The following is a 25078-nucleotide window of genomic DNA, read 5'->3' on the forward strand; positions in this document are numbered from 1 at the left end:
CTTACTGGTGTTTTCACTTAATCTTCATAACCCTAAGAAAGGCATTTTAAATGTCACTTTACAAATCAAAAAGTGAGGTAGGAGGCTACAGACAGTACCTGAGGTTTGAGAAGTGGTAGAACTAGGATTTAAATTCGGAACTCTCAAAAAAAATTTTTTGTTTTGTTAAGAATCACGATACAGCCCTGACCAGTGTGACTCAGTTGGTTGGTTATTGTCCTATGCACCAAAAGGTCACCGGTTTAAACCCTGATTAATTTTAGATTTGTGCATTTGACTAATTTGTACTGTGATCCACAGAAAAATTTTAAGCTATTAAGGGAAAGATCTATGTTTGCCTTCTAAGTCCCTCAAATAGTAGTTTTTTATGTAGTAGGTATCCCAAATTTGACTGAGTCAACTCAGTAAAGCTGATAGGATAGTCATGTGTTTTATTCCCAATTCACTCTGACACTCTGAATGAGAAAATGTATTCCAAAATATATATTGTATGATTCTATTAAGTTGTCAATATAATTTTGTTAAGATGCTTTCAAGTAGACAGATTATAAAAAATACAAATTTAAATTCAAACCTACATACTTTCAAAATTAACTTTCCAAGGAAATGAAATTCGACATTTTCTTGCATTTATATGAAAGTGAACTTATCATTTCTAGCTCTGCAAATAGCCAGTAAAATTAATTTTGAAAAGGTGAAAGTAAATTTGCTGTCCTTATCAATCATGAAAAAAAAAAAAAGTGCTCATATTGCCTCTGGTAGATTATAATCAGATGCACATAATTTAAGGACATCCAGTCTGGTAACTGTGCAGTGACATTGCCATCTAGTGGTCCTTTTGTGCTGCAGGCCCCGTGGGCAGTGCTGAAGGGACTTGAATACAATCAGATACGTATACTTAAGTACCCATCTTCAAGTCTCACTGTATTATAAAGTCTTTGAGGGAGGAACCATGTCTCATGTATTTTCTTTCTTGACTAAAATCAATCAGTATCTGTTAATGTTGAAGTGAAACATGTTTTGGACCCACCCAGCTAAAAATATTAGAAAGAACTGTTTTATTCTTCCTCTTACCTTCCCTGTGCTCTCCATACCCCCAACTCTTCTACTTCTACTCAGGCCTGCAAAAAACTGGCAACTGTAAAAGCTGTAGTGGGATTATTTGAAGTTTCTGTTCCCATGACCACATTACCAATTTAATAGCAGAAAATAAAATTATGCACTATTGACTTATCCTTAATAGTAGAGAATTAAAAAAAAAAGAGGGCAGTGAATTCTTTCAGTGGTTTAAATATAATGCAATCAAGTTAAGCAGAATTTCAGAAAGCTAGCATCATTAAAATTAAGATTCTAATATCCACACTTTAATGAAAGCATATAAAGTGCTTTCTGTGCATTGCTTCATGTGGTCTTCAAAACAACCCTATAATTGTAAATCCAATTTTAATAGTAAGAAAAACTGATAATGGTGAAGGAAAGAGGGAGGGAAATATGGCTTGCCTAAGGTTGTTTCCACTAGTGAGCGGAAGAGCTATGATCTGAAAGTAAGCAACCTACCTATTTTTGGTAGAGGACAAGACAAAATAAACAACAACAACAAAAACACACAACAGAAATGACATTTAGATTTAAAAATATACCCAAATATCCCTATTCAAAATTATTCTGAAAAATAGATTTTAGCAAATGTACCGATCATCAAAATTATTTGGAAAATTGTATTACCATAATTGTTCTTTAGAAAACATGTACTGAATGAGCCAAATTTATACAGGAAAGAGAGTTTATTTATTTATCTATGTTGATCCAAATAAGACTAAAGGTGGCTTAAAAAGGGGTCACAGTAAATTCTTGAAAAATATTTAAGATCTTAAACATATTAATCTCCCCAAAAGCAAGCTGCTTCCAAGCTTGACTTAATATTTTGCATATTTTCTCTCCGTTGCTTGGTAAATATATTTGCTTCTCCTTTCTGCAATCGACGTCTGGCAGCTGATTTTTGCTGTTTTGTCAACTGACGTTTCACCTTCTGTTTCACCAATTCCTGGAAAGATTTCAATAATTAGTATCACTGATGATTAACCATTTTGATAGGAAGTAAACATTCAATAAAAGTGCTAATATTTTTCAAATTTCTGTTAAAAGCATGTATTTTTAAAATTCCAAATACTAACAGTATTATACAAATCAGCAATAAAAAACAAACTGTTACAAAATAAATTACATTCCTAACAAAAATACAGATTATAGTAAAGTCACAATTCTTTGAATAAATTACCGCAGTGCCACCTAGTGTCCATCAGGAAAACGTAAAGAAAGAAAAAAACCCCTCACACCAAAATAATTAAAACTGAGAAGATAAAAACTTGTTCCTCTGCTTTCTAAGTAAAAATAGGCATGTCTTTGCAGTAAAAAATTATGTTTGAAAGCTTTCACTACTGGTAAAAATATATCCAAAATAGATCCTTCATAACTTCCAGTGTAGAAATGAGCTGAGGGCAGCAGTTACCCAGGAAAAGTCTACATACAATTTTGGGGAGATGCTGAATGCTTTCTCATAGTGAGTGACCATAAATCCAAATGATTTCTTATCACTTAGGACACAGGCTGTCAATGACTGCCAAGCCCTCCTTGATCTAAATTTCTATGATCTTATCCTTCAAATTCAAGCTAACTTACATGCTGCCTTTTTCCCGAAAGCTTTGGTCATTCCTATGTTACTGAATTTGTACTTATAATTTTATACTATTAACATGTGAGGCCGAGACTGTCTTGTACATCACGTAACCTTTACATGCAATTTGACTATAGTAGTGACCTAATAAACACTTGTAAACGTTGAATGAATTGTTACCGGAGGAATTGTTGAACAGCTTAAAATACTGCCCACAGAAGAAACACTCAGAGTTCTTGTTCTAGATCGATTAATATCTTCCATATTTTCTTCATCTCTAAAATTAAAACAGTACAATTCATCTAGTTAATTTTTATAGTTAATTATGCTTAACTAATTTATATCATTCCTTACATGATGATAAAACTTAAAGACATAAAATTCCTCAGAAATACCATTACAGTATATTTAACATTTCTGTGAAGGTAAAACTACCCACAATTTAGCCAAATATATTAACTATTTTCATTTTCAGCATTCTGATAGTCACTATCAAAATTTCAAAATGGTAGACTATTTTGGCCATCAAAACTTATTATCACTTAGCCACAATTCATGAATGTTCCCCTCTTCTTTCACTTAACTATACACAAATATGACTCTTACAAACTAAATCCTTAGAAGTGTTTCTTGCTATCTTCCCACACAAAGCAGATGGAAGAGACAGTGCTCTACACTGCTCTGCTAAGGAAAACTGCAATGATAGAAACTGTCTAATTTGTTTTACGCATTGTTCAAAGTTTTAACGTATAAGAAACTCAAATGATATTAATTTTTAAGTCAATATTTTTCAGAAACATGTTATACTTTATTTTGAATAAAAGTTTTCCCCAACATGTGTTTAAAGAGTAAGAACAAATTATTCTGTGCTTAGAAGACTATTTAGGCTATGTAAATTTTCTCCTATTACTCCAAATTCTGAGCCCCTGCAACCTTAATATTAAATTTTACATGTTTATCATTAAAGGGGTAATAATCCTCAGTTTCAATACACAGTTATATGGAAAAAGAACAAAATTCTTGTATTTTGCTTCACAATGAGACTAACAATAAAGGCAGCCTTAGAATGTAAGCCAGAACATGTACTGAGAAATGCCTAATAAATGTACTAATTTAATTTTAATTGTCAAATTACTATTTTGAAATAAATAAAACTATTATTTCATTAAACTATTTATTTGATTCTGGATAAACTATCCCAAATCTAAAAATTAAACTTTAGATGATTTGCTAATCTATGCTGAGACAGATTAATATTTGCAAGGAAAAAGTTCTTGAAAGAAAAAGAACATAACATTACAACATTGTTTTACATGAACAAATAAGAACAGAATATATTAAAATATCACAGAAAATTCACTGTAGCCAAAACCGGTTTGGCTCAGTGGTAGAGCATCGGTCTGTGGACTGAAAGGTCCCAGGTTCGATTCCAGTCAAGGCATGTACTTTGGTTGCGGCACATCCCCGGTAGGAGGTGTGCAGGGGGCAGCTGGTCGATGTTTCTCTCTTATCTATCTCTCTCCCTTCCTCTCTGTAAAAAAATCAATAAAATATATTAAAAAAAAAAAAAAGAAAGAAAATTCACTGTATTTCATTATGAACAGAGTAAAAAAAATTAAAAAAATAAAATAAAATGAAAATACTAGAGGCCTGGTGCACAACTTTGTGCACAGATAGGGTCCCTAAGACTGCCTGGTGATTGGAGCCCATCGGGGCCTGCCAGCCAGGGGGAGGGACTGCAGGAGGTTGGTTGGCTTTGAGAGGTTGGCTGTGGGAGTGCACTATCAGGGGGTAGCTCTTGCATTGAGCACCTGCCCCCTGGTGGTCAGTGTGCATCACAGTAACTGGCTGACGGTAATATTGGTGACTTAGGCATATATATATATATATATATATATATATATATATATATATATATATTCACACACACACACACACACACACACACAAATAACTTATCCATTTAAAACATGATCAGTTGAATGAGATCTGTATTAAGGCTTTGAAAATAATCAGTTTGTACTTCAAGGCAGACTGCTTAAAATTGAATCAATAAGCTGTCTAGCATCAGGTTGATTGTAGAAGATGATAGGAATTTTAACAAAAGGGTTATTTGCTTTCATTTTACACTTAAAGGCCAGCTCAGAATACAATTCTGCCATGCTATTTGAAGAAATACTCATTTACCAGAATCGAGGAAAGTACAGATCTCCAGATTAAAGAAAAAAAAAAAAAATCAATCAACAGAAATCTATACCTGAAAGGCCTGAATTCTTTGTTTAACGATGACAAGGCAATCAGATGAGGGCATTCATCTTCATACTCTTCAGAGCCCGTGGGGCTTCCTCCTTGACCTCTCTTACCATCTTGCCTGGTGTCATTTTCAGTGTTGTTTTTCTCCCCAGAAAAATGAGTTACAGAATTGTTTTCAACAACCTGCCCTTTTACTTCTTCTAAAGCTTGATTGAATTCAGTCATGTCAAAATCATGTGCATCAGCACTTTCCTCCGACACATCGTCTTCCTTTATTTGTTCAAGGTCCCCAGGCAATCTGCCACAGCAGTCACCTGATTCATCGGCAGAGTTTCGTTCCCTTTGATTTTCTGATCTATACACCTTTGCATGTTCTGATACCTCTTCATCAGAAAATGAAAGTTCAGATACTTCCTCTGTTTCAATATCATCTGGACCTACTGGATGAAGGAGTTCATCATCTGCCTGCATTTCCTTTGTGTAGCCGCTGGCAGAAACCTCTACATCAAGAGAGTCCTCCCTCCTAGTAAAAGAAATGTCAAGCATTCAGAGGTGAAAACCTACTTGATATGGAGAAATATTTATTACTCTGAAAAAACTGTAATTCTTAAGTGAGTACTTTAATATTTTCCTTTGCCTGAAATGTAATACTTAAATTACTTAAATATACAAATATAAAAAATATAAGCTGGCTAATATTTACAAATAAAATAATATGACTGTGAAAAGTAATAGATATTAATAGAAAGGTCACAAAAACTTCTGTTGGTTTTTACTGATTTAATAAACGAACTTTCAACAGCACCTGAAGATTTCTTCTTTTAAGTTATGTCAGTCATCCCAAGTGAGAAAACAGTATTTTAACTAAGGGTGTAAAATAAGTGAGAAAAATTGGCTTTCAGAATGTATTTATAATTATAGATAGCTCCAGTTCTGAGTAAAGGAAAAACACAAACTCTGATAAACACTTGGCTTGATTCCTTACAAATGGATTATACACATAACATCCCTACAACGAATAAAAGTTCTTGAATTTATAAGCAACTAGGTGTGTTCTTCCCCCAAATTCAGTAATATTGTCTTAATAGATAAAAACCAGGTAGTTTTTAGATTTTAAGATTCATTTATATATTACACAGCTGACACTCAACAATGATTACAATATGCCAAGCTCACTATTTTACCATATTTTAGATGATTCTGTTAACTTTTAAAACTAAATAAATCAGGTATTAAACAGAGTTCTAGTTTTAAGCAATGAGAAGTACAAACCTGATATCACTAAAGACTGGATAAAGCTCACTTTCATAGCTGAAACGTTTCATGAAGAAATCTCTAATGCATTTAACATCTCTGTCAAAATACCTGCAAAATAAAGAATCAATTTTTATACAGGATTTCATTTTTCCTTATTAGTCAATGACAATATCCTTAGTATTTGTTATGACACTTCTACTCCTTACATGAAAAAGGATGTTACTTAAAAGAAAAATAAAAGAAAAAAACTTGGAAAGTTTGAAGAACTAAAAGTAAAAGCAGAGGAACTAAGAAGAAATAAAAGCTGTCAAAGGCACCTATGGTTAGAAAACTCAAGATTTTCCCATATGCAACATAAGGTTTTCCTATAATGCAATAGGATGAATATGTATCTCAGGAAAGAAGGCCTATAATTTGGAGGCAGCGGGTTTCTTCTGCAGGGGTGGGGAGCATCCAGTCTGAGGGCCATGTGAGGCCCACAAAATCATGTGGTCTGACCAAGATATTAGGGGTGAGTTAATTAAATGTTTGACCGAATATGGCAGGCTAATTTTTAAGTTGATATTTTGTGCTTAACAGAACTCCTTCACTCAATTACTTGTTCATAAAAGTTCAAATTAAATTACAATGCATTCAAGAATAATGCAGCCTTAACTTGGAATGTCATAATCTGTTATACTTCTGTCTCTAATTCTGTGGGTTCCTAGATGTTCCTTTATTGTGACTATGCTGTACCACTTTAATAAGAATGGTAATTTGTCATCATCCAAAGATATATTAACCACTCAAGTGGCAGGCATTAATCTATTAGTATTGTTTTGTTGAGAATATTCTTTGTTTACTTTTAAATGACATTTCTTTCTCTAGAGTAAGTATAGATATTTTCTAATAAAAATCAGGAGGAAGAAGAGCTTTACTGAACACAAACTGGTTTAAGCCCAAACTTTGCTCATATTATGTAAGTGATAACAGTTATCTTTGGGGAAAAGGAGGAGCTTCTCATTTTATAACTTGGAAGGAGAGGATAAAAAAAATACCCTTAATTGAATTATGCTCCACTGCATCATGGAATACAAATAAAGATATTGTCATATTTCACAATTTGGCTGGTTTAAATGGTTAAGCAATGTGAGGAATAAGATTATTATGGTACACAAAGTGGTTCTGCCCTGTGTCAGGGATGAGGTTTTGTGGGAATTCTTTTCTAACAATAAAACAAAGGCTAAAAATGACATGAGAGATATTGGTTTAACAACTGAGTCCAGTCCAAATCCATAACTTTTAGTAAGGCCATCAATATTATTAAGTTATGCCTGGTGAAGCTCTCTTGGAAGCAACCATGGAGAAGGGGAAAGGCAGAGAAGATGGGGTTCCTTCCATGTCCCTACTTTTGTTTAAGTAAACAGACTGGGCTTACTTAAAACTGGGTTTCCACCTAAATGCTGGTTTGAATAAAGGGTTCCATGGCAAAGAAAATTTGAGTTTTGAAAGTCTGTCAGATTTTAAGAGTAATTCAAATTGTTTTAATGGTTTATAAAGCAGGCAGTTTCTTCAGATGTCTAAAATACACATAAGCTAATGAACAGGTTTTAAAAACTGGATCAAAGTGCATTCCCCTTTAAAATAATGAGGAATAAGATTATTTCAGGGGAAATATCTTAATAGTTTGATATCATTTAAGATTAAAAAACCCAGAATTTTAGACCACTAACACCAGCCACTTCCAAGTAGTTATTGACCCAAATGACAGCATTATAAAGTTGGAAATTATAAATAAAAAATTGATCGCATCACAGATAAGCACACCCACATTCACAATCAATTTCAGCATATACCATTCAGCATTGGGATGAGAAGTTGAAACCATTTGTGGAAAATCAATCATGGTGATGTGGTCATCTTTATCCAAAATGAGATTGAATTCATTGAAATCTCCATGAATCAATCCATGATTTGCAAGTTTAACAATTAGTTCCATGGCTTCATCATACACTGATGCAGGATCTTCAACATGGTGTATCTGACATCTGAAAATATTTTAAGTATAATGTGTGTATACATTATTTCCATTATTTGTCTCCCTGTTTATTACCATCAGCATTTAGACACAACAGCTTTCATCTCTTAAAAAAAAAGCCACATCCTGCATAGATTTTTGTGTTTTCTTTTCATAGTCACATCCTTTCTTTGATCTTCTTTACAACCAAACTCCTCTACATGTGCTTTCTCCAAATCTTTTCCCCAGACTCTAACAAACCATTTTTCATCCACCTTGTTCTAATAAAACAGTCCTTGTTAGACTACCAATGACTTCTATGTTGCTAAAACCAATGGCCAATTTTCAATTTTCATCCTTTTTGGTTTTCCGGTTAACGTCTTCCCTCTCCTTGAAACACTTCCTTCCCTTGACTCCTGGTATTCCAACTCTTTGGGCTGTCCTCTGTCCTCCGTCCACACTAATGATTTCTTCTTAGTCTTTTCTGCTAATTCTCCTCCCTCCCCCCTCCCCCCAACTTTAAATTTTGGAGTTCCTCAAAGGTTAATCCTAGAGCCTCTTTTTTTATCTTATATTTCTTACTTAAAATCACTCCGGTGATCTCATTCAGGTTCATGGCTTTAAACACCACTCCCCCTCCCCCCCCACACACACATATTGACTTCAATCTAGATTTCTCCTCTGAACTATTATGTATCTCAAACTTACTATGTCCCAAACTGTAACTCTGATTCTGCTCCATCCTCTAACTTCACACTGTTCTTTTGGTTTTCCAGCTCATAAATGTCAGCTTTATTTCAATTAAGTCATGATTCAGGTCCAAAACTCAGTTATTACCTTTGACTTGCACCTTCCTTCGTATCAATATCTAACCCTAAAAAAATCATGCTGGCTTTTCCTAGAAAACATCTCTAGAATCTGGCCACTTTTCGTCACCTTGACATCTATAACTGATCTAAACTACCTGTCTCTTGACTGGATGATTACAATTGTCTTCTTAATTTGTTCTTATTTTCCTTTCAGTCTAGACTCAATAGAGCAGCCAGTGATCCTATTAACACATTAGTCAGGCCATATCTATTCTCAGTACAAAACCGTCCTAAGGCTTCTTATCTCAATCAAAATTAAAGTCCTTGTGCTAAATATCACTACAATGGAAATCAAATCACAATATATATAAAAGCATCAAATCAATATTAATACTATAATTTATATCATGTGTCAAATATATTTCCATAAAAAAATTAAAAGCCCTTGAAATGACCCACAAATTCTAATGATTTGATCCCCTACTGTCTTTAGGATCTTATCACTTATAATTTCTCCTTTACTCATTTGGCTCCAGCCACAATGACATCAACCTCACCAAGATTCTGGGAATATTTCCACCCCATGGATTATGCCTGGAATCTTCTTAGATATCTTCACGATTCCCCCCCATTTCATTCAAGAGTTTTTTATCAGTGAGACTTTCCCTGAGCACCCATTTAAAATAACCACCTCTTTTACCCATCTCAGTCCTTCTTATCCCCTTACCCTGCTTTATTTTTACCCATAGCTTTTACTACCATCTGATATATACATATGGAGCAAAAGTAGGTTTACAGTTGTGAGTATTCACAAGTTTATTCTTTTTCTTTCAATATTTTTTTTTTTTTTAATTGATTTTAGACATGGGGAGAGAGAAACATTTGTGGGCTGCCTCTTGCATGCCCCCCACTGGGATGGAGCTTGAAACCTGAGCATGTGCATTGACTGGGAATTGAACCCGAGACCCCTTAGTGCATGGGATGATGCTCAACCAACTGAGCCACACCAACCAGGGCACAGAGTTTATTCTTGTATTATTATTTATTATTTATTTTCCATATGAACAACTGTAAACCTATTTTGCCCCACCCTATATTTTCTTACTTAGCTATTTACTATATATTCTCCTTCCATCAGAGTGTAAGCTTTGTGAGGGCAGAGATTTGGTTTACTGTTGAGCCTGAAACAGTGCTTGGCACATACTAAATTATTAATAAACATTTGTTGAATGAATCATAGAGATAGCAAAATACATAGTTAATGAAACTGCATTTTTAATTTACCTCTGAGTCTACTGCTAATATGTTAATTTCTAATCTCCCAAAAATAATATTCTACTTAGTTTTAAAAACAATTTTACTTTTAAAAATTGAACCTTACATTTATTATGACCCACAGTTTCAATAATAATAATAATAATAATAATAATAATAATAACAACAATAACAATAATAATAATATATACTTACAGAGGATAGCCATTTATGAGTTCCATGACCACTGCATGGCGATTATAATCAATTGGCTTTGGAACTGGAAATTTCCTCTCATGCAATGCCTAAAACATAGCAAACAGCATAAACTAATGAAGAGGTCATTAATTTTTAAGGAACAATGAAAGAAATATATCTGCTCACAACCAGAAAAAAAAAATCCAAGCCTTTACAAAATTACGGTTAACACATGATTATTTGTATATGACTTAATCACAGCGCAGAATGAGCTATACTTTAAAAAAAACAATTAAGCCAGTGTACTTAATTCACATTTTCACCAAATACTCATTTATTGAACATTTACTAAATATTTTATACTGTGCTAGGATTACAAATGTGATTGTGAAAAAAATCTCTGCCTTTAGGATATATTCTGTATACTTTTCTAGGTTTTTGCCATTTATTGGAATATGCTTAAAAAATAAAATAAAAATATAGTGTGACTTAGGAAAGACTCTGTCTTGTGACACATTAAGGAATGAAATATTCCAATAGATTAGGCATGTTAGTCTATAGAGCACTGACCTTTTCTTCAGACCAAATATGATATACACATTGTTGTAGTCTGAGTCAAATGTTACTTCAGCCCTGGCTGGTGTGCCCAGTGATTAGCGCATCTGCCCTTGCACTGAAGGGTCGCCAGCAGTACATGGGTTGCTGGCTAGATCCCCGGCTCCAATAGGGGCATGTGCTAGGGGTAGCCAATTGAAGTGTCTCTCTCACATCAATGTTTTTCTCTCTCCCAACCCTCCCTCCCTCCCTCCCTCATACTCTCTAAAAAAAAATCAATGGAAAAACTATCCTTGGATGAGGATTAACAATAACAAAGAAAGTTTTACTTCAGATCATCCATAGATCCATCTTTTCTCCTATGCTTAACTTTTTCTATACTGAAGCTGAAATGAACAATTATTTAAAAAATACCTTCATATAGGCAAATTCTTTCATGGCAGAGAGACGAGATAAATAAAGCCAAGACATATTATGCCTGTGCTTATGGTAATCACGCTTGTTCTTCAGATTTCGAAAGGAGGTTCTTCCCAGTCTGTGAAGCTTTAATGCAAATTGCTGGCCTTCTTCATTTGCAACAATATAAATATCTAGAGCCAAGATTTTAAAAGAACATTATTATACCTTTGTGCTAATAAGTTGAAACAATTCAAATTTTCTAACTTTGTCTGATTTTATATGTGTCAAATTTTATCTTTCCTAAACACCAGAAATACTTACCAGCCAGCAAATTTTTCTTTATTTAATTACAATCCAAAATGATTATGATGACATGTATTTAATATCTACTATATACAAACAAACAAACAGGGATGCAATGTGTCAAAGGATATTGTTTCTAAAGGAGATCAATGCTCAACTCAATTTAGTGGGAAAACATCTAATTTAATTGTTCTTTAGTGTCCCATATGTATAGGAAGTGACTTAATAATATTTTCCTGTTCAAAAACAAGTTCACTTAAACAATTGCTTCAATGAATAATATTCAACTGTCAGCATATAATCCCATAATTAGATGGAGTAGATATTTCCTTAAGTATTCCAACTGTCAAGACAAGTTGTTATTTGTAATATTAAAATGTAGAATATGTCCTAATTATTTATGGGAAACTTTATTACTGTACTTACCAAGAAATAGCCTCTTTCTTACATTGGTGGGATTATAAATTGGTGAAAACATTTTGGAGGGAAATTTGGTAATATCACAGTTTTAAAGAGTACATAATTTTTAAGAATGTGTTTAACATCTAGAACTAGTAAAATCAATTATGGATTGATGGTAGCTCCCAGCAACTATGAGAGACAAATCTGCTCATGTGAAATATCAGGGATGCATGAAATGGAAAAAGATCAAGGTGCAGAATAGCAAGTACTGTCTGCTTTTACCTGATATTAAAAAGATATGTGCCTGTGTACATATGTATGCTTAATACAGTATAGATTTGTATTTATACAAGTTTTTAGAATATTTCAAGAAGGATATGCAGGGTATCAATAAACAATGATAGCTTTGGGAAGTAATAACAAGAGATTAAGACCTGGGTTAGGGACGAGATTGCTTTCTTATTGTACTCTCTTTTGTACTATTTGTCATTTTTTAAGAAAAAAAAAGTTCTTAAAAAAAAGCCATTATTTTTTAAATTGAAAAATATTGGACATAAATTAAGAGAAAGTGTAGCTCAAAAGATATTTCATTTTCTTGTTTTATATATTGTATATACACATACACACTACTTTATTTAGCACTTATATTACTTATTCAATATATACCATAATCTGCATATTAATACAGAAGATATACTACAAACCATCTGAAATATATAGCAACCTCTTTTGGAGTAGGCTTCCTAATAATTCTTTTTCTCTCAACTTTAATTTTCCTTCCTCAGTTCAGATAAACAATATAATTATATAAGATAAACTGTATTGGATAAAAAAAGTGTATAGCCCTGACTGGTTTGGCTCAGTGGATAGAGCGTCAGCCTGCGGACTCAGAAGTCCAGGGTTTGATGCTGATCAGGGGCTTGTACCTTGGTTGCAGGCACGTCCCCAGGGGGCATGTGTGCAGGAGGCAGCTGATTGGTGTTTCTTTCTCATCAATGTTTCTAACTTTCTATCCATCTCTCTTCCTCTCTGTAAAAAATCAATAAAATATATTTAAAAAAAAAGTATATAAAATCATTCCCTGTTCTTCATTTCTACCTGTCTTCCACATAGAAAATATTTATGTATTTTCTATGTGGAAGACAGGTAGAAATGTATTTTAGAATGCTTTTCTATGTTTTATACATACCCAACTTTGCCTTATTGATCATATTACTCTGAAGAAAAAGTTTGTGGTTTTTAGATATTCAGTCATCTAGTACTTCTTTATGTTACATATTTTAGCTATCACAAACATCCAATTTAACAGATTAAGAACAAATAAAGTATTTGCCAAAGATTTCAATTAGAGGAAAACTAATTCTTGGTATACTTAATTTTTAATAATACTTATGACAAAGTAATGATCCACTATACTCAGGGTAAGGAAAATGCATTCAATAGTACTGTTAGTACTTACCTGATTCTTTGCCAACACCCATCTGGTTTCCAACAGACTCAACTACCTGTCTAGAAGAAAGAGTTTTCAAAGCTAGGTAGTCATAGCCCGCATTTGTCAACCGATAGCCCTGGACAGCTAGACAAAAGCAAAGGAGAAAGATCATATTTTAGTTACATTGAACCACTAAGTCACATCAGTTCAAGTCATGAGAATTTAAATATGGGAAATCTTAGCTGGAAAGGATTAGCTATCCAGTTTTACAAGTTTAGCATTTCTTCCTATAATTTGTGTTTCTTCTCTAGAGTTGTGTTACTCAAAGTGTGACCACAGACTGACACCAGTCTATGTTACTAGTCCGTGACAAGATACAGAAACTGAAGTGGTTAAATAATTTTTATATCAATTTGACCAAATTATTTTATGTCTTCAAATCTAATAAGGAATTTGCACCTACATTTTATCAGTTTCATTTTTCTAGTAATGAATTTTTTGTTGTTATTTTATAAAAGTATAGATCCATGATAGGCTGAAAAACAGAAACTCACCCGTCACCACAAATACACAAATGGTGGCAGAGTGTATTTTCCAAAGATGGCAGCATTAATATCTATTGTATATCCTGCTTGCTCTTAGGTAACTGGAATTGCTAATCCTCTACCAGGAGGCACAGACTATTTTCCCACTCTCTTGGATGTGGGTGGGCCCCCTGATTGCTGTAACCCACAGATCACAGAAGTATACTGTGGAAGTTCTGTCAGTTTCTGGTTTGGCAAATTCTGCCTCCTGGAAGGCTTGATCTGGTAGAAGCCAGTTACAATGAAAAATCATAAATGGCGCCTCCAATACTTACTTTTGGTACGTTCCCAAGCTATGAGTTTATGTTTCACTAATTCTCTTAAAACTTTATTACAACCACCATGTTTAAGGTTGGCTATAGAAGCAATCAAACTGCAGGGAACTATTTCATGGTTCTTCATGCCCATTTCAACCTGAAATTAAAGGAAATATTTTGTAATCATAATCAACACAGAGCTGCTATCAAACTTTGCTAAGAAATTAACTTCTCCTTCAAACTTCTCTGACCATGCAGTTCCCCATCCGATTCTGAGACATAATCACTACGTTCTCTGGATATATTTTAAATCACGGTTTGATATATGATCACTGATATTCATATTCCATCTCACTATTAAATGATATATACTTCAAGAGAAAAGAATAGTTACTGACATGTGGTAAATACTAAAATATTTTATATCCAAATATTAGTCTTTAAAAACTATAGACACTCTAGATATTTATTAAGAAAGTATTATTGAGAAAGTATATGTAGTATTGTAAAAGATTTAAAAATATGTAAAAATACTCTCCACCCCTGGAGAATATATCATCTACCCGTGGAAATAAAAATTTGCACATCTAATTGTACTAGGTAAAAAAGGAGGTAGCTAAGGGCCGAATAAGAATACGTTTAGCTGAGGGATCAGCTTCAGAAGGTAGCAGCACTTGAGACTTTGAGATACAGGATTACAGAAAAAGCAGACAAGGGAATACCAGGGAAAGACAATCAAAGATTTGGATATGGCACTTAGGCAAGAAAATACAAAGCACAGGAACAGCTATTACAATGGTAGCTCAGGTGGGATAGCATGTAGAGTTTATGAAAAGAAGGCTGGAAAATGCTTTGGAGTAAGATATGGAAGGCATTGAATATAGAAAAGGAGATTTTATACAGAGGGAAGTACTTAAAGACAGCACTCATTCTCCCCAGCCACTATGAAAGGTTTCCATCCCTTTATCCTCTTCATAGGACTTCCTGTCTGATTTATCCTTTTATTTACTAAACTTTCGTTTACTTGATGATCTGTCTCCCTTGTCTTGTCTGAGCCCCGATAAATTCCCTAATATCATTACTAAAAACCGGAGAAATGTGTTGATTGAATGGACCTGGAAGAATGCCATGAGCGTGAGTCTGTGCGCAGGGGACTCAATGCCATTCATTCTCAGGAGCCTTGACCCCTTCCCAGCCGGCCAGAAGTCCAGGCTCAGAATAACTTCCCGGGCCACGGAAATGCGTGTGGCTACAGCACAAGGAGAGCAGAATGGAAGGACACAATTAGAACAGGGGCCTTTGCCGTCCTTGTTGGGGAGACCATAAAAGCTTCCGATCAAAAGCTTTTGAAAAGTTCGACTCTCTGGTCTTCTCTTGTCTCATTTCCAGTCTCGGCCGCGTTCCGGGGCCCAGAGCACGCTCCGCTCCCGGGAAACTCCCAGGAACAGGACGCACGGGGAGGACAGGCAGGGGACCGGGGGGATCGGCGAGTTCCTTACCGCGGTCAGGACCCTGAAGTCATCCCGGCTCATGTACCGCAACTTGGCCACATTCACCTTCCCCATGGCAGCCCCGGGCCAGCGCAGAGCCCGCTTCCGGGATAGCGGAGAGCGCAAGGCACGCCGGAACCCCGCCTCCCGCGCACGCGCACGCGCCTTCCTTCCTTTTTTTTTTTTTTTTTAGGTCCTTCCTGATAAATAGACGGACGACTCTCACTGGCCCGGGGAAGCAAAACGTCTGGGGCTTAGGAAGAACCTATTATGGAAAAAGTAGAGTGAATTTTACAGTGTGTGTTTTTTTAAAAATGTATATGAGTTGGCGGATTCTGAGTGTTCGCTGTCCTAATGACGTTTTATTTTTCATATCTGTCAGGACCAACTGCTTCAAGGACCTCTGGGCGCAGAGTGTTAATTTCTACCACGTTTTATCCCCAAATAGCAAAGCGAATTCCAACAGCAGAGGAGGACCATGGACCTGAGCGGGCCTCAAGGACGATCCGGGGTCCTAAAGATGAAAACGATGGCAATCACACCAGCAGCCCCTGGGCTGACGGCCCGCTCCGGACCAAGGAGGCGTGAGGAATGGCTTTCTCCGCTTCTGCTCAGCGCAGTTCACCATCCATCTCCGGACTCCGTTGAATGGACTTGGGATTTAAGAGACACATTTCTGGTCTATGTGCCATATGAACAAATTAACACCCTGTTAATTTTTTTTAAAAAAATATATTTTATTGATTTTGTACAGAGAGGAAGGGAGAGAGATAGAGAGTTAGAAACATCGATGAGAAAGTCATCAATCAGCTGCCTCTTGGCACACCCCCCCTGGGGATATGTCCACAACCAAGGTACATGCCCTTGACCGGAATCGAACCCGGGACCCTTCAGTCCCCAAGCAGACGCTCTATCCATTGAGCCAAACCGGTTTCGGCTAATTTTTAAATGTTTCAAACCAAGATTTGCTTATGATGAAATTAACGGGTTATTATTTTGTTATTAACTCACTGTCATTTTTAAACAATTTTTAGCCAATAGGCCATATGTTGGGGAAATAAAACCACTAGTAATTTCGCTGACCTAAATATTACATATTTACAAGTATAGTTTACATATTTAAATCCAAGTCACCTCTGGTAAACAATGTTATGCAAATGATTGACACGTGGTCACACTGAAAGCACAGTGATTGGTTCCGCTGTCACCTGGAGACTTTCAGCCGCAGCTTGAACACCTGGGCCCCGGGTGCCACGTGCGCTAAGCCACGCCCTGCACTCCCTGTGATTGGTGAATGTACGCCTTTACTAGACCTATCCAGTGTAAATTTAAAATTACAGTATAATACAGATAGGAAAATTTTCTGTGAAATTAAACTTTTCATATATATATATTTTAAAAATAGATTTTTATTGATTTCAGAGAGGAAGGGGGTGGGAGGAGAAATAGAAATGTAGGAACATCCTTGATGAGAGAAAATCACTGATTGGCCGCCCCCTGCACACACACCCTTTCCGGGGGCGGGCGGGGTGGGGGGCTCCACCTGGAGATCCAGCCACAACCCAGCAGGTGCCGGCCTGGGAATCCAACCACTGAGCGCTGCCGGAGTACATACTTACTTTTAACCACACAAAGGTGTCTACACAAGTAAAAACAGGTAAACTAATTGTCCATTTGAATTAGTCTGTTATATCAAGGTTTTACTGTATTGGGTGTAAATTGGTTCTCCAGACCCCAGGGTGCACTTGCACCTGGTGGGGGTGGGTGGGGGATGCAGTCTTGGCTTCTCTGGAACATTTCCAGAATTTTCCATTGCATTTTGATGGTTGCCAGCAGAACTAGGAGGTTTGGATACTCAGGGCCTCAGTGTGTTTTAAGGGTTCTGGGAAAGAGCAGCCCACACCGGCCTCAGTACTCCTCTGAACCTCTATAAAAACAGCCATCCGAGCAGCAGTAAATGAAAAAGAAAAAGGCTGCATAGTCTACGTATTCCATCCCATACAACAGCACTGAGGATTACTGAGTGCGTATGATAGTATTTGTGTTTATGTCCTGCTTCATGAGTTATGTTTTAAAACTTTAAAAGGCAATTATTTTGGCACCCCTCACGTGAGGTGTGGGTGCTACATGTGGTGACGGAGGATTGTGCAGTCGGCTTCAGCTTTGACCTCATTTTCAGCCGCTGGTGTTTCGTCTCTCTCATGGTCCAGTCTCAAAATTCCCAAATGTAAACTTTGGAATTCTGTATTTAGATTTACTTTTTCCCCCCTTGTGGGGTTCCACTGACCTATGTGTTGGTTTTCCTTCCCTCCAAGGCCCTACTGAGTATTTTGTAAACATGAACTAGAGTTAGTTTTTTTCTTTTTGGTTCTCTGATTGAGTGATTTTTCTTCAACTCTGTCTTCTAATTCACTGATTCCGTCCTCAGCTTCCTCTAATCTGCTGTGTATTCCTTCCAGTGTGTTCTTTATATGTGCTATGTCATCTTTTATTTCTGACTGTTCTGTTTTCATAGTTACTATATCTTTGCTCTTGCTATTGAGCATCTTTACCTTCATTATTCTGAACGCTGTATCAGGTAAATTTCTTATCTCTATTTCATTTATCTCTTCTGGAAAATTCTCTTGTTCTTTCATTTGTGGGTTATTTCTTTGTTTCCTCATTTTGGCTGCCTGTGTGGGTTTGAATTAGGTAGATCTGCTATGCTCCTCAAAACAGGCAAAGACTCAAAGCCTTCAGAGACTACAGAGGGAGAGGATTCCTCTTGATTTTCTCTTAGGCAATAGTCCGCAGCTGTGGTAAGAATTTTTTTCCAACAGGGTGGGGTAACTGTTTTTGCCTAGAGCTGTGGTTGGCAAACTCATTAGTCAACAGAGCCAAATATCAACAGTACAACTATTGAAATTTCTTTTGAGAGCCAAGTTTAAACTTAAACTTCTTCTAATGCCACTTCTTCAAAATAGACTCGCCCAGGCCATGGTATTTTGTGGAAGAGCCACAGTCAAGGGGCCAAAGAGCAGCCATCAACCAAGAGCCTAGAGGCTAACTGTTGTTCTTAGTCTCTTAAGGGGCAAAGTGTTTTCCAATAGGGTGGGTCAGCTGTCTTCCCCAGGGAATGCTGCCTGTGTAGCAATTGTCTGGGTGAGAAGGATCACCTCTGCATCCTGAGGGAATGGTGCAGCAGAGGAAACCCAGTGTCTGCCTTCTGAGCTCTAACCCCAGAGCCCTGGATCCAGGCTTCTGCTCACCAGATCCAGTCCACTCAGCTGTTCATCTGTCGGAACACAAGATGGGATGCTCCACAGGGAATTTTATGCATTGGCCCTTGAAGAGGGTGCCTGAATTTCTAGCCTTTGCTCCCTGGCAGGACTCTACCCCATTGCTTTTCAAATCCAGATATTATGTGGTACCCTTCTTGGTTCTGGTGCTCTCTGCTGGGGGCCCCTCTTGGGAATTTGACCTCAGAGTCTCAATGGCAACCCCCTACAGCTGAAATACCTGTCCAGAACCTCAGCTGCTGTCTGTGGGATCCCAGCCAGCCTGTCTTCACCCCTCCTACCAGTCTCTATGTGGTTTCCACTTTTGGGCCTTGGTTATCAGGGTTCTCTCCAGTGAGACTTCCCTTGATTATTCAGTAAACTTTTCTGTATTTTAGGTGTATTTCCAGTTTAGACCGGGGAGCATGTCCATGCAGCATCCACTTACTCCACCACCATTTTAAGTCACATACTGGAGTTAGAAGGAAGGCAGCTGGATCTGCTCTGCCTTTCCAACCAGAATAGTAGTACTCTGAAATCACTGAATACAGGAAGCAGACCAGCCCTCTATCCCCTTTATACTACAACCTTGATGCCCACCCCCCCACTTGAATGCAGTAAATCTTTAATGAGCTATGCTGGACTAAATGGAAACCTCCACTGAAATGGAGTTTTTGTTGTTTTTTTGCCCCCTTTTCCTATACCTCATGTAAGAGGATATGAAAATGAAAAGTTTTAAAGTAATCAAATTACTAAATTACTGACTTCTGGAGCAGTGGAGAATGAGACACACAAATCATTTGGATATCTACTCCCAATGCAATACATTAGCAGACATTGATATTCTATGATAGCAGAAACCATTTTTTTGCTTCTCAAGTCTGCTCCAGATAGTCTTCATAAATTAATTGATTGGGTTTGGCTAGAATTGCTGTCCTGGTTATGGAGTAGTTTCTAGGGTTAATCAAACAGAGCTCAAATCTCTTATTTTTCAGTTTTAATATTTTTAAAAATAAGATGAGCCTAATCAGACTGTTACTGAACTCAATGGGTTCGCCTCTTTGAGTGTTCTATTCAAGAACGTATAGTTGTTGCTATGTAGTTTCATTTACTGGCACCAAATAAAGGAACTGGGTATTCACACTCCTAGTTCTGTGTCTAGGAATGTAGGCTTAGCCATTGCTCACATACTCCATTTGGTTAAATACATACTGACTTCTTTGTGAAGTGGGAACTTTGGGGGTGAAAAAGACAGGATTAGGGAATTTAAGAAATTAAGGGGACCATGGAGGAAGCACGGGGCTGCAGAGTAGCAGAAGGTATATTTCCATGGAATAGGGGAGCTGAAAAGCTGCAATGGGTACATTTCCATAGAATGAGGGAGCTGGGAACAGCCAAAGGTCTATATTTACAAAATAAAGAGAAGGAAGCCCTTCATCCAGAAGGAGAAGAAGAAAGACCAAAGGGAATAGGAAAACAATAAGGAATGAAGTGTGTGTGGGGTGTGTGTGTGTGTGGGGGAGAAGAACCTCACACGTCCCATGTGAGGCTGGACCTTTGAGCTCAGGAGTTACTATAGTAACCAGTCCAAGGGAATAGTGACCAATCAGAAGGGATATCAAAGCACCAGGATCTACAGCCTTTATAAGCTGTAGGAAAGAGGAACTCAGTGGGAATTCATGCTGTGAGATTCTTTCCCTTTCCCCATGGGGGAGTGAGTACTTGTTCTTCAGTAAATTTCCACCTTTCTATACCACCTTCCATCGGTGGGTTCATTCTTCGACTCCCATGGACAAAGAATCCAGGGAACCAGTCTGTCCAGGGGAACACCACATGTTCCAGTCCAAAAATTGTCTCATTTGCAGTGGGCTACCAGAGTTGAGTTCCTGTCAAGCTCATCCTCTTTACATCTGCTTCTGCAAAATACTGTGCTACATTTTAATATTTAACAAGAATAGTATTTAGTAAGGAATGTCCAGACCTTGAGACCCATATCCTATTTAACAAGACCTTTGAAAAGTGATTCAAATGCTTTTCAGGATTCTGTTCAGCTCTATCATACCATGCTTGGTAATGACTAAAACAAAAAATGCACAGTGTTCTCATTCCCTCATTTACAATTCATCATACTGATATGCCCAGATTTCATGATAGCAAAAAGCCTGTATTCGGACTAGTCCTAGCTCTGTCCCACTTATACCAACAGTGGTGCGGTGGAAGAGAGCGAGCTTCAACAGGTCAAAGGGTTTTATAGGGGTTATGATGTCACTGCTTTGGCTGACCCCAGTTGGTTGGGTGAGGGCTAGGGTCCAGTTACACAATGACATACAAAATGGAGGATCAGGAGTTAGCCCCGCCCTGCCCTCTCAATACACATCTGCCAGAAGTTTTGCTCATTACTGGGGAAACTAATTTCCAACCCAGAAGCATTGTGGTGGAAGGAGATGAATAAAAAGTTAAAGACTAGTGTGGCATAAGTATGCAAAGGATTTAGCACATTATTTCCCCCTCTAAGACCCCCACTCCCATCACACACAAACTGTAAAGGATCTTGATTATCTACAAATTAATTTCTTAAAGTTACCTCTTTCTTAGATTACTTCTTAGATTAGCATTCAAGATCTTTAATGATCTGCATCATTATTTATTTTCAACTAGCATATATGCCTGCATAATTGAACTACCTTGATTCCTGTCTCAGGGCCTTTTACTTTCATCTGCAATCCCTCCTCCTCTTCTTTTTCCTTCTTTCCAGATACCATATATGTAAATCCTACCTCCATTCTTCAAATGCTATGTACTCCATAAAGCTTTTCTTTAATATCCCTTTAATAGTTTCCTAGGGCTGCTGTAACGAAGTATTGCAAACTTGGTGGCTTTAAACAATAGAAATGTGTTCTTTTACATTTCCGGACCACACTGCCTCTGGAGGCTCTCAGGAAGAACCCGTTTCTTGCTTCTGCCAGCATTTGGTGACTCTTGGCATTTCTTGAGTTGTGGTTGCATCACTTCAGTCTCTGTCTTCATAGTTGCATTACCTCCTCCATTTCTGTGTGTTTCTCCATCTGCCTCTATCTTACAAAATACATATAATTGCATTTAGGGCCCATCCAAATCCTTAATCACATCTGAAACATTCTCCCCCTCCCCCCCAATAGAGTAAATTTAATAGATTTTAGGGATTAGAACCCATTGCTATCTTTTGGAGCATGAGGAACATTATTCAACCTACCATAACTACAAAGGGAAGTAAGCTCTCCCTCCAATCTACTGTATCTTATCTTTAATGATATTGGCCACTTTTAAAAATCCCCTACGGATTACCATTTACAACAGCATGGATGAACCTACGGGATATCAAGCTGAGTGAAACAAGTCATATAGACAAAGACAAAGACCATATGATTTCACTTATCTGTGGAATCTATAAATGAACACACAAAACAGAAACAGACTCATAGATACAGAGAACAGACTGATGGTTACCAGTGGGTAGGAGGGGAGGAGGACTGAGTGAAAAAGTGAAGGGATTGAGAAGTACAGATTGGTAGTTACAAAGTAGTCACTGGGATGTAAATAAAGTACAGCATAGAAAATATAGTCGGTAATATTGTAATAACTGTATGGTGCCATGTGGGTGCTTGAAATATTGGGAATACTTTGTAAAGTATATGATTTGTCTAAGCAGTATTCTGTATACCTGAAACCAATACAAACTAATATTGAATGTAAGTTGTAATTGAAAATAATTTATACATTTAAAAATATTTAAAAAAAGATTCTATTTTACAGTCTTAGACCTACACAAGGAAATAAATAAAAATCTTTATGGTTTGCATGTTTTGAGAAGTTTTCTTTTTAAGTACCTTAATTCAGAGAGTAAATAGTTTGTGTCAGATTTTTGTCTTCTACTTCTTTGCCTTATTTCAATTAATGAATATATTTACTTTAGTCTGGTACTTGTTTTTTAAAAAAATATATTTTTTATTGATATTTTTAGAGAGAGAGAGGAAGGGAGAGGGATAAAAAGATAGAAACATCAATGAGAGAGAAACATCAAATAGTTGCTTCCTGCATGTCCTCTACTGGAGATTGAGTCCCCAACATGTGTCTTAACAGGAAATCGAGCTGGGGACATCTTGGTTCATGGGTCAGTGCTCAACCACTGAGCCACACTGGCTGGGCAATGCTTCTTTTATTGTTACACTAGAGGCCTGGCGTACAAAATTCATGCACTCTGCTCCCATTTGACCCAGTAATCACACTCCTAGGAATATATCCCAAGAAACTAGAAATACTGATCAGAAAGGATATATGCACCCCTATGTTCATAGCAGCACAATTTACAATAGCTAAAATTTGGAAACAGCCTAGGTGCCTGTCAGTAGTTGACAGGATCAGAAAACTATGGTACATCTACACAATGGAATACTATGCTGCTATAAAAAAGAAGGAATTCTTACCATTTGCAGCAACCTAGATGGAATTGGGAGAACATTATGCTAATTGAAATAAGCCAATCAATGAAAGAAAAATACCACATGATCTCACTCATTTATGGATAATAAAGAACATTATAAACCAATGAACAACAACAAAAAAATAGATACAGAGACAGTAAAGCATTAAACAGACTGTCAAAATACAGCGGGAAGGTTAGGGAGAGTTGGAGAGATAAGAGATAGAGATCAACTGAAGGACTTGTATGTATGCATATAAGCATAACCAATGGATGCAAAATGCTGGGGGGTGAGGGCATGTATGAGAGTGGGTTTGGGGGAGGCAATGGTAAAATATGTACACATATAATTTAATAAACAAATGAAGAAAAAAAAAGAAATTTGTGCTCTTGGGGTAGGGGCGGTCCCTCAGCCCAGCCTGCACACTCTTGCAGTCTGGAGCCCTTAGGGGATGTCTGACTGATGGCTTAGGCCTGCTCCCTGCGGACATCCTTAGAGGCTCCTTTCACCACCCCTGAGCTCGCCAGCCATTAGCCTCAGCTTCTGGCTAAGGGGCGCTCCCCCTGTGGGAATACACTGACCACCAGGGGGCAACTCCTGCATTGAGTGTCTGCTCCTGCATTGGACGTCTGCTCCCTGGTGGTCAGTGCATGTCATATCCACCAGTCATTCTGCCATTCAGTCAATTTGCATATTAGCTTTTTATTATATAGGATTTGTTGATTACAAGAGTTAAAAATAACTATTATTCTGGTAGTGAATTTTATTGAATAAGGGTTTTTGAGTTACCTAAAATAGTATATATAATTGTCTTGGTTGCAAATTAGAACATTTGACAAATTATTCCAAGTTACTCTTTTCAAATGCTGGAATTTTAAATGTTTCCACATATTAAATTTTATATAGTTTTTGATTTTTTTCTTTGAATAATAAATCTGGGCCTTACAAATATTGTCCAGACTATGTAGTATTTAACTGGCCCTCTATTAGAATTGCTTATTTTAGTCTAAGCTACTGCCTGACTTCCAAACTTGGTTTTAAGCATTCTTAATATTCCCCTTTTAACATGGCTCACTTAATATGTACTCTTTAACAAGAAATTATTATTTGCTCATAAGGAGTACTCATGAAAGTAGACTTTATATAAAATATGGTATTTAACTTTCAGTAGGAAATGGTCAAATAGAGAATCTTAAAAATGAGGTATTCAAAAGTAGAACGGGGGTTTACTTAGCTAACGAGTACTTTAAAATGTCTGTTGACATAAATTAAACATGAAAATGTAGTTATTTAGTTGTGTTTATCAGTTGAAACATTATTATAATGAATAATCTATAAAATAATTTTATTTTCTGTATAAAAATGTATGTGATGGTTCAAAAATACAAATTCTTTAAGATTCAAATTGTGAAAGTACATTCTAGGTAAGCTTAATGAATGGCAGTAATTGTGCCAGACCTCCAAATATAGCAAATCCTTTTCCATAGGTAAGTTTATA

General features: G+C 36.7%; 1 protein-coding gene across 1 annotated transcript; it reads right to left on the reverse strand.

Annotated features, from left to right (window-relative positions):
- Positions 1–1708: 1708 nt before the first annotated feature.
- RIOK2 (RIO kinase 2) lies at positions 1709–16016 on the reverse strand. Its single transcript, XM_084881778.1, has 10 exons — positions 15873–16016; positions 14392–14530; positions 13560–13676; positions 11411–11586; positions 10460–10548; positions 8020–8211; positions 6200–6292; positions 4932–5450; positions 2855–2951; positions 1709–2044 (listed from the first exon to the last, which is right to left on the reverse strand). The coding sequence occupies exons 1-10, from the start codon at positions 15936–15938 to the stop codon at positions 1880–1882; spliced, it is 1653 nt and encodes a 550-aa protein (XP_084737904.1). The 5' UTR covers positions 15939–16016; the 3' UTR covers positions 1709–1879.
- Positions 16017–25078: the final 9062 nt, after the last annotated feature.

This window comes from Pipistrellus hanaki, assembly GCF_964339955.1.
Source record: "Pipistrellus hanaki genome assembly, chromosome: 4".
Taxonomy (NCBI): domain Eukaryota; kingdom Metazoa; phylum Chordata; class Mammalia; order Chiroptera; family Vespertilionidae; genus Pipistrellus; species Pipistrellus hanaki.